Source organism: Dermacentor silvarum, chromosome 10 (assembly GCF_013339745.2).
Source record: "Dermacentor silvarum isolate Dsil-2018 chromosome 10, BIME_Dsil_1.4, whole genome shotgun sequence".
NCBI classification, from domain to species: Eukaryota; Metazoa; Arthropoda; class Arachnida; order Ixodida; family Ixodidae; genus Dermacentor; species Dermacentor silvarum.
Genome location: NC_051163.1, coordinates 155214630 through 155232452, shown reverse-complemented (window position 1 = coordinate 155232452; position 17823 = coordinate 155214630). Strand labels below are relative to the sequence as shown.

The following is a 17823-nucleotide window of genomic DNA, read 5'->3' as shown; positions in this document are numbered from 1 at the left end:
CGTTAATGCAGACCAGTGGAGCCTTTATCATGTGCCTTGGAAGCCCTCTTCACCGGATAAAACGGGGGGGGGGGGGGGGGGGGGATCTGTGAGGGTACCGGGCTGACGCCAGGTAGCGTAGAGTCGCAGGCACGACATGGTAGGCAACTGTGTAGAGTAGCAGGCACAGGACGGTAAGCAACGGTGTGTGGCGGGAGGGGGAACATGGAAGGTGTCTGTGCACGGTCGGCATGCGGGGAGCACGCGACAACTGAGTGAGTGAAGTAATCGGCGGAGCAAGCCGCGTGCAGTGCGGCGGGATGGAACGCAGACTGCGTGTGTGTGAACTTCCGGTTTATTCGAACTGACGCTGTGGTCCTGTCAAAGTTATGTGTATTCCAATGGGCAAGAACGCCCGGTAATTCGAACTCGCAAGCATTTGCAACGGTTAATTCGAACATACCGCATTCCGACAATGCTCTCAGCAGCGCGCCAAATCACGCGGCGGCGCCTCCGACCAGCATTGCTCCGACTGGCATTGCTCCAACCCCTCCGTAGAGCAAAAGCTGAGGAGAGACCCTTCAACGCCGGGCGCGAAAAAAAAAAAGGGGAAAAAAACGCGGCGGAAGTTTCATCCTCTCTCAAATGGCTAAGTCACCGTTTCTGCATCACGCCGTCACATACGTGTGGGTACCTACGTCTCAGCCACACGGAGATAATGGCTGTGAACCCTTCTCATTTCTGCTCCCTCTCTTCTGGTCACGTGTTGACCTTCAACACTGGGGTCCAGAGGGAAGCAGCAGCGGCGGAGGCCTGATCCTGCCAATGAAACTGCCCACGCCGGCCAACGCTCGCATCCCGATAACGGCAGAAAACTAAACTTCAGGGAGCGGGCTAGGCTGGCGCCGGCACGGCGGCAGGCACGCATGGAGACAGTCGAAGGTGGGTGAATTGAGAGGGAAGGCGAGGGGAGCGACTGAAGCAGCGGAGTTGCTGAGGAAGGAAAAGTGGTTCGGCATGAGAAAAGGAAAGGTTTGCGCTATCTTCTGCAGCCCTCAAGTGCCAAGTTGCTGAGGCCGTATCTGCTTCCCTCCTCCCACACCTTCGACGGTCTCAGCGCGCGTGCGCCGCTGCCATCTGACCTGCCGGCCCGGCACCAGCTTAGCCCGCTCCCTGAAGTTTCATTTTCTGCTGTTATCGGGAAGTGAGCATTGGCCGGCATGGGCAGTTTCGTGGTCCTCGCTCGCTGTCTGCTTGTGCGCCGCAACATTTCACGGCTCGCACTGTTCGTACATCGTGCTGTGGTGCACGAATACTTCAAGAATAAATCCTTCTTTTATTTCGAACAAATTTTCGGGCCCCTTTGAGTTCAAATTATCAAGATTTGACTGTATTACATTAAATATTGAGTGCAGTAGTTCCTTCATAAAAAAACATCTGCCGTAACATACAAAAAACACGTATTTTCTCCATGGTAGGAAAAGAGTTAAACACACAGCACAAACACTTTCCACGTTATGGAGATATAAAACTACAATGGAATATTAGAGGACTGATTAATAACCTCTACGATATTGGAGAACTCCTACACAAACATAAACCAAAGTAGCTGTGTGTTCAAGGGACACATCTGAAACATACAAACACGAACTTACACCATCTTCCGAAAAGATTGTGATGAGGCTAACACATCCGGCGGTGTTGCAATAGTCGCCGACAAGTCTGTAGCTTGTCAACATGTCGACCTTCAGACGCCCCTTGAGGCAGTGTCAGTTAGGGCCATTCTTTTTAATAAATTGTCACTTTATGTTCTATTTATATAACCCCAAATCATTGCACGAAAAGAAAAGAAAACAGATTTTCATAACCTCATTGATCAGCTTACCAAGCCTTGCATGCTCGTGGGAGGTTTTAACGCTCACAACACATGGGGAGACTTGCGATGCGACGCCAGAGGGTGACTCATTGAAAACTTCCTTTTAAACTTCGGTGCATGCCTCTTCAGTAAGAAGGAACGAACATGTTACAATCTTCATCGTAATTCGTACTCGTCAACTCGACAACGTTGCTGCAACGCTAGGTAGAGGAAGGCACTGCAAGGGCTGTCCGTAGAACGGGGTTCACTCGCAATCACGGCACCGGCCTTCGTCTTCCTCTTCAGTTGGCACACATACACGGGCGCATCTGCTTCATTACAATGCCCCGAGAGTGAAGCGTAGCCATCCTGATGACTAAGGGTGCAAAGAAGATGAACGGGTCGTAATACGGTTTGAGGCGGTTGACATGTACTGTCTCTCGCCCACGACGACGCAGGTCTGGTGCCACTGTGAGCAGCTCAATGATGTAGTTGACCGGTGAAGTGGCATCGATGATACGGTACGGACCGTGATAACGCGCCAGGAGTTTGGAAGAGAGGCCAGGAATGTGGGCTGGTATCCAAAGCCAAACAAGCAGACCGGGAGCAAAGTTGGGTGGTGGTTGATGAGTATGGTCATGTCATTTTGTTATAACAAAGTAAAGTGACCATTGTACTGACTGTTATATTTAGTTTAATGCATATGCAGTACAGAATGCCATTGTAGAAACAGCTCGACTATGTGCTGGTTCTGTTTACTATCTACCAGAATTGCATTTGTGCCAGTCTCTGAAAGGTCAATTATTGAACACCAAAATGAATTCACGCATGTGTTTTTTTATTCAGTACCTCCAAGAATTTGATGTGCTCTGTTTACTGTGTTTGTATTATGCATAATGCCCCTGTTTGAATAAAATAAAGCGTGTGAGCACATGAACCCACTGGCCCATTTAGAATTAAATGGAGTACTAGATTGATAACATTACATTATTTATTTTATGCTCTGCAATGCCTGATGTCTATACCTGTCTATACTTCTCAACTTTCCTGGCACCGTCACATTGATTACATAACACGTAAGGATTACATAACACACTACGATTCTTGCATAGAAATGCTAAAATGTTTCCTTTTAGTACTACTGCTATAAGAGTCAAACATAAGACCTATACTTGAGTGTGCTTGATGTGTCTGGGACACCTGGTTGGAAATTGTATTAGGCAAGTTGCAAAAAATACAAGATCGGGCTCTGGGCACAGTGGCTTGCAGAAATTGTATGAACGCCAGAAGAAACTCATTGAAATGTTTTCATCTGATGTTTTATTCCAAGACTGGTATTAATCGCGAAAAGTACTAACTCAGGCCCGATTATGTCTCCTAGTGTTGGGATCCCACATACAAAACGAAAGAGATAACAGGCAAACAAATATTTTTCAGGTGTACATTTTTTCCCAGAACAATCCATGATTGGAACCGTTTGCTGTAGGATGTTGCTATGACCTCGAACGAAGTGCTTTTTTCATCCTTATAATTATCTGTAGACGTTTACATAGTCATATTTTGTTTCTTGTAATGCATTTCCTTCATTCGACCTTACCTATGCTGTGTACAGCATTGTTTATTTATCTGTTTATGTTCTTGGTTTCGATTGTGAATTGTGTTTGTCCATTTATTTCAAGCTTCTAATGTTGGTAGTCTTGTTTGTGTATTGATTTACCTTCGTAGTCTTACTTTTCTGTGTTCCCCCTCACTCTATTGCCGTAAAGGTGCTGTGGGTACTCTGATAAATAAATAAATTAATTGTTATATTCTTTTGTATAGTAAGGGCAATTATAAACTGTAGCACACTGTTAGTTGTATTCTCCACAGTTGCTATATCACCGTGGGGTGTATTGATGGAGGGCATTGCTTGTTCTCAGTTAACCTTGCTCTTGCCTTGTGAGATGACATACCTGGCTTACCTTTTTGCGAAGTGCTCATTATCTTCAGTGTCTATTATTGATGTACGTATGCTTGTGTATTGATAATTCATGTCTTTCATGCCAAACTCCCCCCGGGGATTTAGCATTCTATGTCTTTTTGGCATACATATAGCCGACAATGTAATTGTTATAACCGATAATTACGCATGGATGCACTGTACAGGAAAACCTCGGTAATATGTACCCGTTTAATAAGTATTTCCCATTGAAATACAGTCGCCATGAATACCCTGCCCTGTCAGCATTGGACCTAATGTATGGGCTGACCGCTTAAGCCACTTACCGCATGTCAAATTCTTAGTGCGCAGCATTTTCTTCATTTTTTTACATATGCTAGTGCGGAATCGGTGAAATATAGAGCACGCAGGCCATAGATAGTGAAATTCCTCTGCACAGACCTTTTTCGGACTGCAGTCGCTACCGAGAGTGACGTCAAAACATGCTAGCCATGACATGTTTCCTGCTCCCCTAGCTTCTAGCACTTCGACATCGTCGTCATGGATGATGGCCCTTCCGTATCTGATGCGGCTAGTGCATAGACCATCATTGGGGCGTTCACAGAGAAGTGGTGACTGATGGAGAAACTGGCTCGCGCCTTGCTGAGTTTTAGGATGCCGTCATCACTGCAAGGCTGCTATGGTGGCAAGTAAAAGTCACAGAAATAAGCTTTTTTTTTTGGCTGGTAAATCTATAGCCTCTCATCTTCCATTGTTGGTTAATTAGTACATCGCTTAGTGCGTACCTGATTCGCATGCCCTGCCAACTATGTATTAACGAGGTTTTAATGTAGCAAGCGATCTGTTTTACCATACAACACATACAAAGGTTGACGGTGCATCGGCTGCTCATTATTATATCCGATACATTGTTAAAACAGGTATCGTTATAAGTGGTTCATCAGTAATCCACCGAAAATTACCTGCCATCTTTGTGGTGCGCATCTTGCAGAGGTGGAAGGGAAACTGGAAAGAGCCGACAGAGGCGCGCCATGCAGCGTGCTCCTTCGTCCACCTGCATGGCAAAAAAGAAAACATCCGTTCTCAAAGCCTATACACGCCGAACACCTGTTGCCCTAGCAATTGCACGTAATCCAAACACCAGATCTATACTACGTACTATGCTAGATACTAGTGGTACCTGTACTAGAATGTTTTTCCTTTCTCTGACATCTTGAGTGTGACTTTATTGCTACGTATTGCTTCTTTCTTTTCAGATAGGTTAGAAGTTCAGCAACAGCACAGTTCCTCCATATGATGCTTATGGGGAGCTGGCCAGCATAGTCGAGAATTAAATGTTCCACCGTTCTGTGCTGCATTTTGTAATTTATACTTGTATCCACAATGGCCAGTTTCTTGCAAGAGCAAGAGCAGACACAAAAAAAATCAAGAAACATTAGAAGTGAGCCATGTTCGTAAGGCGAAAAGACAGAAAAAATGTTTTCAGCAGCCATTGTTATAAAAAGCAAGAAAAAAAAGTTTCCCAAGGTTGAAGTAATCTACGCAGGGCAAGACTGAGAGAGAATGCAACTTAAAGGAATCAAATAAATAGTTCTACCATTAGCGCATGTGACCACAGAAAAAAGAAAAAAAACAGTGCATTGATATTCTCTTGTTACCATGCATGCTTGTAGCAAACAAGATTTTTTTTTTTTTAATGTCATTCTAAGTGTTGCTTATTTGCCATTACTGAACTGTGGCCTGGTTTTAGCATGGTGTAAGCTCTTACGATCTTGCAGTGGGAATAGGGTTGTACAAATATCCAAATTCCTGAAATCAACCCAGTAGTCTTAGCTGTTCACTTTGTATTCGATAGCAGAAACTACTAATAGAAATTGTCGAATGCCTCGATATAACAAAGTTGTACTTGCTGCAAAAAACTTTGTTAAATCCCAAATTCCGGTAAATCGAGATATTTCAGCAGTAAAAATAATTTGACAGGCTCCCAGAACATTCCTGGTGGATAGTATCTCGTCAGTAAGCACTTTTAAACAAATTGTCTCCCAAAAGCCGGGATATAATTGTACAACTAAGAGTGCTGGCGCGTGTGGTGCAGAATGTGCCGAGAGCAATGCATTGACATGGTTCGCAAAACACCTCAAGATTTGCATTTCGCGCAAGGCATAGTGCCATAAATCTTCGAACACTATGTTTCACCTCACTTGGTGCCCGCAGCTGTCATCATATGGTGCCTATACCAATGCAGTCCACTTATTACGATATATTAGTTGTAACGCTGAGTTGGCTCAAGAGTATCAACTTGTGCACTAGGGCTAAGAGAAAAAAAAAATGTATCTTTGTGCGTATAATTGGCACCAAAACATTTTTTTAGATTTAACAGTAAAATTGGTGTGCAGACAAATTTCACCTTGAGGTGCGGCTTCATGGCAGAGTGGCGTGTGCTGTCATGAAGCCACTCCTCAACGCAAGGTTCATTGCCCAAAGTGGCGGATCATAAATCGTACGCTTGCTGAGGAGAAAGAGAAAAAAAGTAAAACGGCGCACTGGCGCTCACCCTTTCTACAATCTTTCTATCTCAGCGAGCACGAAAATGCGCCTGTGGAAGCAGCCCCAAAGCAGCAGACAGCCCAGTTTGTCGAAGATAGTGCCAGAAAACCACAAGGCGGTGTTGCTTGAGCCAAAGCTACAAATTTTGCAAGACTTAAAGAAATATCATCTGGCACAGACAATGCTATCGACGATTTGACTCTGACCCTTATGTTGAAACTGTGCTGTCGCCCATTGAGTGACTCATTTATTTAGTGCACGCTGAAGTATTTCCAACGGTGTTCTCGCTTCACGTGATCCACACTGCGTTCGGAAACCTGAAACGGTCGAAAAAGCAATTGCAGATTTCTGACTGTTTTACTGCACCTAACGCTTGACACGCTGTTTAGAGGTATAAATTCTAAAATTTTCGCTGCCTACTTCCTACGTTTATCTTTTAGCGGATGTGGCAGCTTCATTTATGGCAGTCCAGATATAGCTATCATCGTTTGTAACGATTGGATTTCTCGTTCTTTCTATTATCACTGTAAATTGAATGCACTGTATGCACTCAACTGTGCGGAGAGCCATGCGCAGCTACTACAAGGCTAAAGGAGGAGTTGCACCTGCCCCCCTCCCGTAACATCGGCTTGTTGAAGTGACCATGCCCTCACCCTCCTACCCCTTGCGCTGGAGGAACTGTTGCTGTGGGTGAAGCATGGCTCCCAATATGCATTGCCAGCTCTAAAAGTTGCTTCTGGCTCATTTAACAAACAAAAGCATGACTTTTGAGATTGGCTACTTTGATTCTGACCTGCTGGGCAGCTTGTGCGCTCCACAAGTTCTTTACTAACACGACAGATGGTGTAGCGCTGTTTACTGAATACCAAGCTCCATTGCAGCTTCGCAAAACCTATCATCCCATTTCCACGACTGCGTTTTTGCCGCTCGAACTCCACTCGAACAGAAGGATGCGTGCAAATTATGATTTCTGCCTTTGGCCGACATTTTTAAAGTGTTTAATAAATTTACTATCCATAAAACCTCCTAGTACGTGCTTGAAAAGTCAGAAAGCTTTGGTAAATCAAAGCCGTGGTATGAAATTACTTTGCTAAATGGCAAAACAAAAATGTGGTTTTCAGTGGAACTGAGAATGGGAGACAAAAATAGTTTTGTTACATCAGGGCTTGCTGTAAATCTTGGTTCATTATATTCATGTTTGACTTCATTAGTTCAGTTCAAGTACTATATAAGACAGCAAAAGCTTTTTTCAGTTCACAGGGAGAAGTACTGGTGCAAGTGGAGACATTCAAATTATTCCGCCGCAGAAAAAGCGCCGGTTGTTATCCAGACACACATCTTCCTGAGAAAACACTTGAAGCCGCTCACTTATGCACGATAGCTTTCAGTCAGTAAATAAGAAGGTTCTTCCTGAACTGCTACACGGTCTCAATCTCGATCGACTAAGCAGTTTATCATTTGGCAAGTCTCACAGTGTTTCAATTCTTTTTAACTAATGTGCAGTGCTCTACAATTGCACTTGACCCCTTCAGTGTACTGTGAGCATCGGGATGCATGTGGTTTCTTTGTTCAATTACTGTCATTGTCATGGTTCATCAGATGTGAGCAACTTTTCCTTTTATCTCATTTAAAAGCTTCATTTCAGCTGGAATTGATAAGTGCATCAGATGTAATTAAGAATATTCAGTCAACGTTCAACTCTATAGGGGCCACGAGAATGTCCGAAAAATCGGGCAGCCTGAAAAAATGAATGCATGCCCAAGTTTTCATATCGCCACAGGCATGTCCGAAATAGTTCCAAAGGCCTGCCAGTACACTTATTACGCGTATCACTGGTCGTACTGTGGCAAGAGATGGCGGGTGCACTTGTATATAATTAAGGAGTTCATACCGTGTCCCATGTAAATTGCCCCTTCCCACTTTTGGTATGCTTCACCGCAATACTTTGCATATGCTTCACCGCATAACATTGATCTATAAAGGCTGAGCTGACTTTCAGGAACTGGCATTTTACAATGCGCCGTGCTTTCCGAGCTTCGAAGCCATTGGTAAGGATTACAAAGGTGCAGTCGGCTCTATTGCTAACAGCTGCGCACTGTTTTCATGAAAAACACGGCACCCAACAGCAAGAAGCTTGGTAGCGAACGTCAAAATAGCTGGGCCCAGTGTTGCCGCAGTGTTGGTGACGACTGCCAGCATACTTACGTGCGTCTGCAAGAGCTTCAGTTAGAGGTGGCAAGATAACCCAAATGGCGGCGGTGGTGGCTTGGATTACTGCCGTTTCGGACGTGCGGTCATGGCAAAAAGTCCAGAAAATCGTACGGCGAAGCTTTTTGCAGACGAAATTTCAGGTGTTCTTATACATTGACTCTATGGGTACGTGACGTTGCCGTGAAGGCATCTGAATTATCGGGCGTCTGGAAAATTGTTCATTGACTGTAAATAAGCCTTTATTGCCAAACTGGCTCTATTACACCTTTATGTTTTAATGTTTAGAATTTTAAAATATTTGGTATTCGATTATCGGAAGTCGTTTCTCTCAGTTTTTTTTCTTTCGGGCTGAATAAAAAATTTCCTATTTAGAAAACAAGCAATTGGAAACTGTTATATAAGTGACTGATGTGGTTACGTTTTTTTTTTTTTTTTTAACTTGTTGCAGCAAGGCATCATCGCCACCTTGCAACTGTCAAGAACCAAGATTTGCAGCAGAAGCTCCTCAATTCTGATCATTTTGACTATGTAATCACCGGGCTGTTTAGGAATGCTTGTATTTCATAAAGAAGACTAAATAATGGCAAAATGGACATGGACCAAAAAAAAACAAGTGCATTTGCATATGTGTGTAGACCATTTTTTTCTGTCTGTATCAAGTTTGCGCTTCTTTATTCTTCCTTTTGACAACGGCTGTTCTGTAGTATTTTACCCAAGTAATGCTTTACTTGGGAGTTCACTGTATAATGCCTTTCTTTCACTCTTTTCCTACCTATGTGTAAGTCACTGGTAGATGTAAGATATATTTGCACTCCCGCTATACTACTTTTTTACAACTGGGAATATTTGTTTTTGTTAGTGGGGCTGTATCTGGTGCATGAATTTTTCTGCGCCTTTGTATCTGGTGCATGAAGGTATTGTTGGTTGGTGCATGACATGATGTGATCTTTTTTTGATTGGTTGCGTTTTTGTTGACTGTATTTTGTACAACTGGTACATCTTCTTTCACTGACGCTGTGTTGACTGTTTATTGAATGGGCATTGAAAGTTCTTGTGGATGTATTAATGCTCACGCGAATAGCATCTAATCTTATTTTGGTATCATTAATTTATTACTCTGGCTGATGCTCCGAGAAAAGTTTACTGATTTCACTTGAAAATTGTTTCTTTATTGCCATTGAGTTCAGTTTTTGTGAGATAGTCATGAGTAATTAGAATTCTGAGCCAAGTGTTATGATCCATGGTCTTATTTTAAACCTCTGTTGGTTCAGCTACAGTCCCAGCAGTCCTGCAGCCACCAGTGGGCCATCTTTCTCCAGGTATATTTGTATGAAATTGTATTTTGACTGAGCTGTGCGATGATATACAGTTAAACGTCAGTATAACTAACTTCAATTTTACTAAATTCTCGATATAACAAAGTATTTACCTTTTTATAACTTCTTGTCTATAGAACGCTTTATATCTTGAAGCTAAATTTAATGAAGGATTTTATACAACATTTGAATACAACAAAATGTCACTGACACCGCCAACGAATACCGAGGCAATAAGGGAAAACTGCCACCGACACAGATGATCTTCACATAGCTGTATTACATGCTGCTGCTTGTGCACGCGCCTCTCAAATTGCACACCACTCTACGAAGAGCGGCCGCCAAAGCAGAGCTGTATAGCGGCAAGACCTTCTCGCCATGGTCCTTGCAAAGGCAAAGTGCAATAAGACCCTATCGTACGCGGTGTGTTGTTGGTGCGGAAGGCAGTGTCCGGCAAGTGGGCACATGGCTGTCTGCGTGTAAGCGGCCTGCATAGCCTGTCTTGGAGGTAATCTACGTCGTCTGCAAAGGTTTGACGAGCCGAGATGGCCGTGGCTTCATGTACGCTGTCTAAAAATTACATCTAGGCATTATGTCTTGCGCACAGATGTTGCGCAGAGAAACTTTATTTCACTGAGTGTTATGTAGTAAATAGCACAGGTGACTAATTATCAGCATAAAACCACAAAATACTTGTAATAACAGAGAATGCCCAACTAAGTGCATCTAGTGTCAATTCAAGACTTCATTGTGAAAGCTGGCTTCTTGTGGTATTGGGTAACGTACAGTAGTGCATCCTATTGAAAATGGAGCTACTTTGTATAGGTAGGTCAAAGGGGAGACTTTTGCACTTATAGCTGTGTGTTGTGAACAACTGTGTATAATTGAAGCAATTCGCTTCTCCAGAAGAGTGGGTATACTGCCATTTCACTCAAAACACCAGATGCTCCACGTTCGTACTGTTTTTTGAGGATGTGCCGGCACCTTCACTTAATTGCTGTCATGTTACCGATGCATAGGCTGTGGTGAAGCACACAAAACTAAGTGTGACTGTCAAAATCGCCACAAATGCTCAAAGTTGGAGATATAGAAACAAAATGAGCTCAATAGCTGACATTAGCATTTATTTTTTGCAGAACCTTTGTTTATGTATTGTTTTAATACAGTTGGTAGTTGTTGGAGAGCTATTGTTCAACTTTTCTAAGAAACTGCTTTTGTATTTTTTTATGCAGATTGTAATAACTGCCTAAATTCTTTCTGTATTAGCTTACATTTCCATACCTCAGTAGTTGCCCTATTGTACTACGATGTCTGTTAAGTGTAAATTTTTCATTTATTTTAAGGTCGTGCTGTTACCGCTTCGAAATTTTTCTATGGGGCTGTGCCCTAGTCAAGCTGTTTTGTAACAGCTTTTTGCCAAAGTCCTTTTTTCTGTATCTTTCACAGAATAAAATAAACTTGATTGATTGATATCAAGAATATAATGAAAACATTTTCTGCACCTTGACACTTAGCATGATAACTTTGAAAATATATGCGAATATTGTTGTTTCATTTGGCTGAATTGGCAGCTCATGCAAGCACTATACTCCACCTGCAATCACTTCAACAAACTTCAACACAAAATTTCTTTTTTCTCTTAGCTGATGAAAGTAAGTTGAATTTCACAAGCCTAGTCATTGAACAATCACATATAATTCTTGAGGAAATTAGAAAGTTCGACCACTTATGCTTTGTCTGATCTCGTTTAAAATAGCCTTCAAGACCTTTTTAATAAACTAAAGGCTCATTATTAGCTCAAGCACCTGTGTTTTCTGATTTTGGCCTAAGTGTAATTTTGGTTTGTTTGTGCAGTTACAAGGGATTCTACCTCTCCAACAACTACCAAAGATGACGAGTCGCAACAGGAACACTACCACCGCTGTGACTTCTGTGACTATGCAACAGAAAAACTCTTTAATCTGAAACAACACATCAGGATCCACTCAGGCGAGCGTCCATTTCAATGCACTTTCTGCCCTCGGAGCTACTCGCAAGCGAACAGACTCAAGGAACACCAACGTATCCACACAGGCGAAAAGCCATTTCAGTGCCCTTCTTGCCCTCAGAGGTTCCCGCGCAAGGACACCTTCAAGGAACACCTACGCACCCACACAGGCGAGAAGCCATTTCAGTGCCCTTCATGTCTTCGGAGGTTCTCTCGCAAGTACAGCCTCAAGGAACACCTACGCATCCACACAGGCGACCGTCCCTTTCAGTGCAATTTTTGCCATAAGACTTTTACACATGACAGCAAGCTCAAGGTACATGTGCGCAGCCACACAGCTGAGCGGCCATTTCAATGCCATTTGTGCCCTCAGACCTTTACAAAGGAAACTTATCTCAAGCAACACCTACGCATCCACACGGGTGAGCGACCATACCGCTGCACGATCTGCTCCATGTCTTTTGTGCAGGGTGGTCACTTGAGCACTCATATGAAAACACATCAAGACACTACTTAGTAGGTCACTTGCCATGTTGGCGTGCTTTATGTATGAAGGGCAATACGAAGTGCAAATTCAATTATGTGTGCATTGGGATGAATGGCTTTCTGGTGCATCGGGGTGCACAAGTGTTCGCCTATGTTCTTATATTTTGAGCTGCTAAGTGTCAGTGCAAGATGTTCCAGCATAACCGAACAAGCTTCGGTGACATATTTTGTACCTTTGCTTGCACAACAGCAACTGTGTTCATGTGATATCCCTTCATGTGAAGGCACAATTAAGTAGGAAGCAATCGCCTGTCAACTATGCATAGGAAATACTCATGTTTGCAATAAAATAGTGATTATATATTTTGTATTTAGCTCTCTCGTTGAGACTTACTGGTGTCCTCCAAATGTTCTGCCACCTAAACGAACAACATTGCAAGTTAAATGGCCCCTCGCCATGTTTGGGCATTGTCAGCAGACAAGTGCATGCTCCAATAGGGCTGTGCTACGTGGTGCAGACCGGCGTTGTCCTGTACCAGCTTGACCAACGGATAGTATCCACATCCATATTGTGTATTTTCAAGCACTGTCAATAGGTCAGTACGAAGCAATGTCTGCCAAGCAGCCACGTGTGAACGCACGATGGCAAGTTTACGTCTGGTCTTACCTGAAGTTTTTCGTGGTTCGAGGCTAGTTGAATGTTCAAAGCTAACAGGAATTAGTTAGACCCAACGGCTACGACACTGATAAGCAGTGTGGCCAAAGTTTCATTCCTACACGGGCGAGTGCAGCCGAGCGTTAGCAGACGACAGTTGGCTATAATGTGATAGTCATACCTCCTGAACTATCCCAGCACGGGCATATGCGTCAGCAGACATTTGGTGTAACACCACGGACCCGAGCACATGAGGGTCAGACCCTCCCGCGCTTAACCTAGCGTGGCTTAGCCGTGTCCGGGGAAAACGGGATCCTGGGGGTTGAGCCAATGCCGAGAGTTTGGACCTTCACAGCCGCTCGGCGGAGGCAACACTCCCCTTTGACCTCAGCTTCACGTAGCCGGCACCCCCGGACTGACCCACCCGGGGGAAATTGGTAGTTGTCTTTTCTGTTACTCTCTTTCTCTCCACCCTCCGTCTTTCTCTCTCACTTTCCATCTCTCCTGTCTTCATTTCAATTTACTTCCACTTTTCCAGGCAGCAAGAGTTAACCTAGTGTAGTTTATCCAACCTTAGGTCTATTATCTTTGTTTATAGTAGCTATGTACAGTTGGTGTCTTGGTTGCCTACAGGTTTCATAGCGTCCCCTTGTTGGCCTTGGTGGTGGGTGGCTGGCATATCTACTACAATTATAATTACCTTCATAGCTTTTTGTCGTTCCCCTGACTCCCTGATTGCCCTCACAAACGAGGGCACACCGAAGATGTTTTTCAATTTCTTGGCAACAGATCGCAAAATTTCTTCCGATTCCATGTCATCCATTCTGATAACCTTGATGTAACAATGAGAATGATATCACCCTCCCTCTTGTCAATGCGTCTCCCCGAAGCTCTTGGCGCAGGCTATAAAGCATCGAAAATGGCTAGTGGCCGCTACTGCTTTTTCTGGCTGCTATTTGGGATCATATCTGCATCAAAGTACTTCCAGCTGCAGATGTCCCGGATCCTAGAAGGTCAAGCGGGTGTCATGTACATGATCGACGACATCCACATCTTTGGAAAGACACGCTCCGAGCATGACCGCCGTCTCCGACAAGTCATGGATCGGCTAGCAAAGGCAGGAGTCGTGCTCAACCGGTACAAGTGCTCGTTTGCCACTTCTAGTGTCAAATTTCGTGGCATCGTGGTTAGGGCTCAAGGCATCTCTCCAGACCCAGATAAGGTTTCGGCAAAGATGTCGCAGGGGTTCGTCGTCTGCTGCGCTTCGCTGCGCCGATTCGAGCCTTGCTGATCAAGAACTCTGCCTGTACTTGGGGCCATGCACAGCAGTCTGCCTTCTCCCAACTGAGGAAGCTGCTGTGCTCAGACCTCTGCTAGGCTCGCTACAACACTGCATACATGACCACGATTTCAGCCAACGTCAGCTCCTGTGGCCTCGGGGAAGTACTTCTCCAGGAGCAGCCATCCGGTGAGCATCTGGCTGTCATTTTCGCATCACGGTCCCTCACACCCATGGAACGCCAGTACAGCTAAACAGAGAAAGAAGCTTTGGCGGCCAGCTGGGCAGTGCAAAGGTTCTAGGAATACGTCCGTGGGCTTCAGTTCTTCCTCGATACGGACCATCAACCTCTGGTGGCGCTCTTGGGGTGCATGGACGTTGACCTGCTGCCACCACGGATCCGGCGGTTGCGCTTGAAGCTGATGCGTTTCCAGTACCAAGTACTCTACCTACCAGGGAAGCTGTTGGCAACTGCCGATATGCTTTCGCTTGCACCGCTGGATTCGCCTCCATCCAACTGGGTGAATTAAGTCGGGCTCTTTGCCCAAGAGGTCGTCCACTCTTTCCCAGACATCGTCTCGTTCCAGCTCGAGCACCTGTGCCAGGCCCAGCCAACGAAGGCGAGTGCTGTCTGCTGCTTCAGTGCTGCCCCAACGGCTGGCCTCAGCGGACCTACTTGCCTCTCCACGTGAAGAGGTACTGGCAGTACCAAGGGGACTTCAGTGTTTCTGAGGGACTGCTTCTCAAGGGGGCCCGCATCGTCGTGCCGTCTGCCCTTCAGCGCTGCATGCTCGAGCACACTCATGACAGGCATCACGGCATCAACCAGTGCAATGCTCTGGCGATGGGCGGGTCTGGGTACGGGACGTAACTCCCCCATGGCTGTCATGGGGCCAGCTCAACGCCCCCGCTCCTACATGGTGGAATCTCCGACGGGTGTACTCCAGCACAATCAGAGATGCACCTGATACCAATTACGGGACGTCCTGTGGAATGCACTGCCAGCCCACCAGGAACTCCCACGACGGTGCGCCATGTCCACAACAATGCCTGGAGCTGCTCGAGCAGTCCAAGACAAGAGAACCGCATCGCCTCGAGAAAGTATCTCCACTGCAGAGGCACCCCGCAGTTATACTTCCATGCCACGCATCTGAGAGTCAGCTGCTGTGTCATTCACTCACTCGACAGCGAGCATGCTGCATACTCACGGTCATGTCCGTCTTGGAAGAAAGAAAAAGTCAGAATCAAAGTCGACGAAAATACCTCATTCAAGGAGGCTCGCTAGCGGGTGTCATATCTGCCAATGAACATTTGCCGAAATGGCGCGTCAAGGATGGCGCCACAACAGCCCCTGGTGGGTGTTCGGCCCACACGCAGTGAGCCGGTGGAGACTCCATTCCCCTCCCCCCAGGCGGCTGCAGCTAGCACCGCTCCATCGTCGCAGAAGAAGGGGCCATCGACCTCCGGGCTGGTGAGCTCATGGGTCTCGACTCTCGAAGTGAGGCTCTCAAGACAAACAAACCACTGAGAAGTTTAAGCTGTCCAACACCCTGGTAGAGGCGATGGACATAATCAGACGGCGTAGTCAGCGACCAACGACCGGTGAGGTTCTAACGATCGCTCAATAAAGACAAACCTCGCGTCACCGCACCTGGAAAGGGCCCGTGAGCTTATCACAGTCTCTTAAACGCACAGCAGAAACGCTTTCCTGGTTATGGAGACGCAAATACTACAATGGATTGTTAGAGGGCTCATTCATAACCTAGACAATGTTGAAGAACTCGTACACAAACATAATGCGAAGTTTTTGTGCGTTCAAGAGAGACACACCTGAAACGTACGAGCAGCAACTTTCTTCATAATTACACCATCTTCTTAAAAGACCGTGACGAGGCTAACACCTCCGGTGCTGTTGCAATAGTTTCTGACAAGTCTGTAGCTTGTCGACACGTCACCCTTCAGACGCCCCTTCAGGCAGTGTCAGGGCCATTTAATAAATTGGTCACTCTATATTTCATTTATATAACCCCAAACCATCTTCACGAAAAAACAGATTTTCATAACCTCATTGATCAGCTTCCCAAGCCTTACATGCTTGTGGGAGATTTTAACGTTCACAACACGATGTGGGGGACTCGCGATGCAACGCCAGAGGGCGACTCATTGAAAACTTTCCCTGTTAACTCTGGTGCGTGCCTCTCCAGTAAGAAGGAACCAACATATTGCAATATTTATCATAATTTGTACTCATCAGTGGACCTCTTCTATTTGCTCCTCTTTTATCTTCCCTGATCTAGAATGGCGTCAATTAAAAATCCATTAGGAAGGGATCACTTCCCACTAACATTGAATTTAGTTGCCCAAAAAGACTCCCCTCCACATGTCCCTCACTGGAAACTGGCCTCGGCTGACTGGGAATGTTCTGAAGGAATCGACTGGCTTGTCACAAGATATTATAAATAATTTTAGTACAGGCCATGCTGTATCATACTTTACCACTTTTATCATTGACGCTGCTGAGAAGTTCATTCGTCAAACAAGTGGTACTCATTCAAAAGACGATTGCAGACAGGCACGAAGCTGACAAACTAAAGCTAGGGGCAAACTATGTGAACGTCCTATGGCTGAAAATCTAATAGAATCTAAACATGTTAAATCCCAGGGAAGAAGGATGTGACGACAGGCAAAGTGGGCAAGCTGGAAGAGCTTTTCAAGTATAAATTTGTATACTCAGGAGGCGAAAGTATGGAATGGGCTAAGTAGGCTGAAGGCAAAAGAAATTCATCCGTTGCCCCTCGTGAACGACGAAGTGAACAGCTTGGAAAACCAAGCTGACACTCCTGGTGAACACTTCAAGCGAGTATCTAGTTCCAGTCATTATTCCAAGGCATTCCTCAAGCACAAAGAAATAGCAGAACGCAAGGCCATCAACCTAAAATACAGACACAACGAATTTTATAACCTCCCTTTTAACATCCCCAAGTTGCCAAGTTGCGAGCCTTCTTGACTGCATGTCAGAGCTCTACACCTGGACTTGACAGAATAATGTACGACATGATCAGAAACCTCGACAGTGACACTCAAATAACGCTACTCACACTTTTCAATGCATATTGTAACGTAGATCGTAGACGGAGACTTGAAAAAACAGACGCTTCTCTTTAATGGCGGACCAGGAAGAAGAGCGTGCAGCCTACGCGCTTCGTCGTCTTTCATGGCGCCGACCATTGCGCACGCCATCCCGCGGTGCGGGAGCCCCACATCATTGTGTCAATTGCCCCCCGTCCGAAAAGCGACCGTCTCGGTCGTGTCAAAAAGTTCTTTCAGCCACGATAATAAATGGAGGTCCTCAGGTGCATCTTGGCGTTCACGTACGCGCATAGTATGGTTTCATGCGCACTACATGCACAACTTCAGCGTGAGGACGACGACGGAGCGAACCGGGGTCGGAACTGCAGGGGACGACTTCGTAGGTTACGTCACTGAGGCGGCGTGTAACCTTGTAGGGACTGAAATACCGGCGGAGCAACTTTTCTGAGAGTCCACGGCGACGGATGGACGTCCAGACC

General features: G+C 45.3%; 1 protein-coding gene and 1 long non-coding RNA gene across 3 annotated transcripts in view; one reads left to right on the top strand and one right to left on the bottom strand.

The window, feature by feature from the left end:
* Nucleotides 1-17823, top strand: part of LOC125940694 (zinc finger protein 501-like) — a 170796-nt gene that overhangs the window by 58272 nt on the left and 94701 nt on the right. Inside the window, exons 3-4 of the mRNA XM_049657136.1 lie at nt 9803-9850; nt 11702-12256. Of these exons, the coding sequence (XP_049513093.1) occupies nt 9803-9850; nt 11702-12256 (603 nt within the window). The remainder of the gene's footprint in view (nt 1-9802; nt 9851-11701; nt 12257-17823) is intronic.
* The window catches only part of LOC125940695 (uncharacterized), a 114085-nt gene that overhangs the window by 26049 nt on the left and 70213 nt on the right, over nt 1-17823 (bottom strand). Inside the window, exons 2-3 of one of the 2 annotated variants that reach the window (XR_007463901.1) lie at nt 12073-12209; nt 11862-11988 (exon numbers count right to left, since the gene is read on the bottom strand). This is a non-coding gene — a long non-coding RNA (uncharacterized LOC125940695). Of the gene's footprint in view, nt 1-11861; nt 11989-12072; nt 12210-17823 lie in introns of those variants that run through there. The other variant, XR_007463900.1, reaches the window with a different exon arrangement.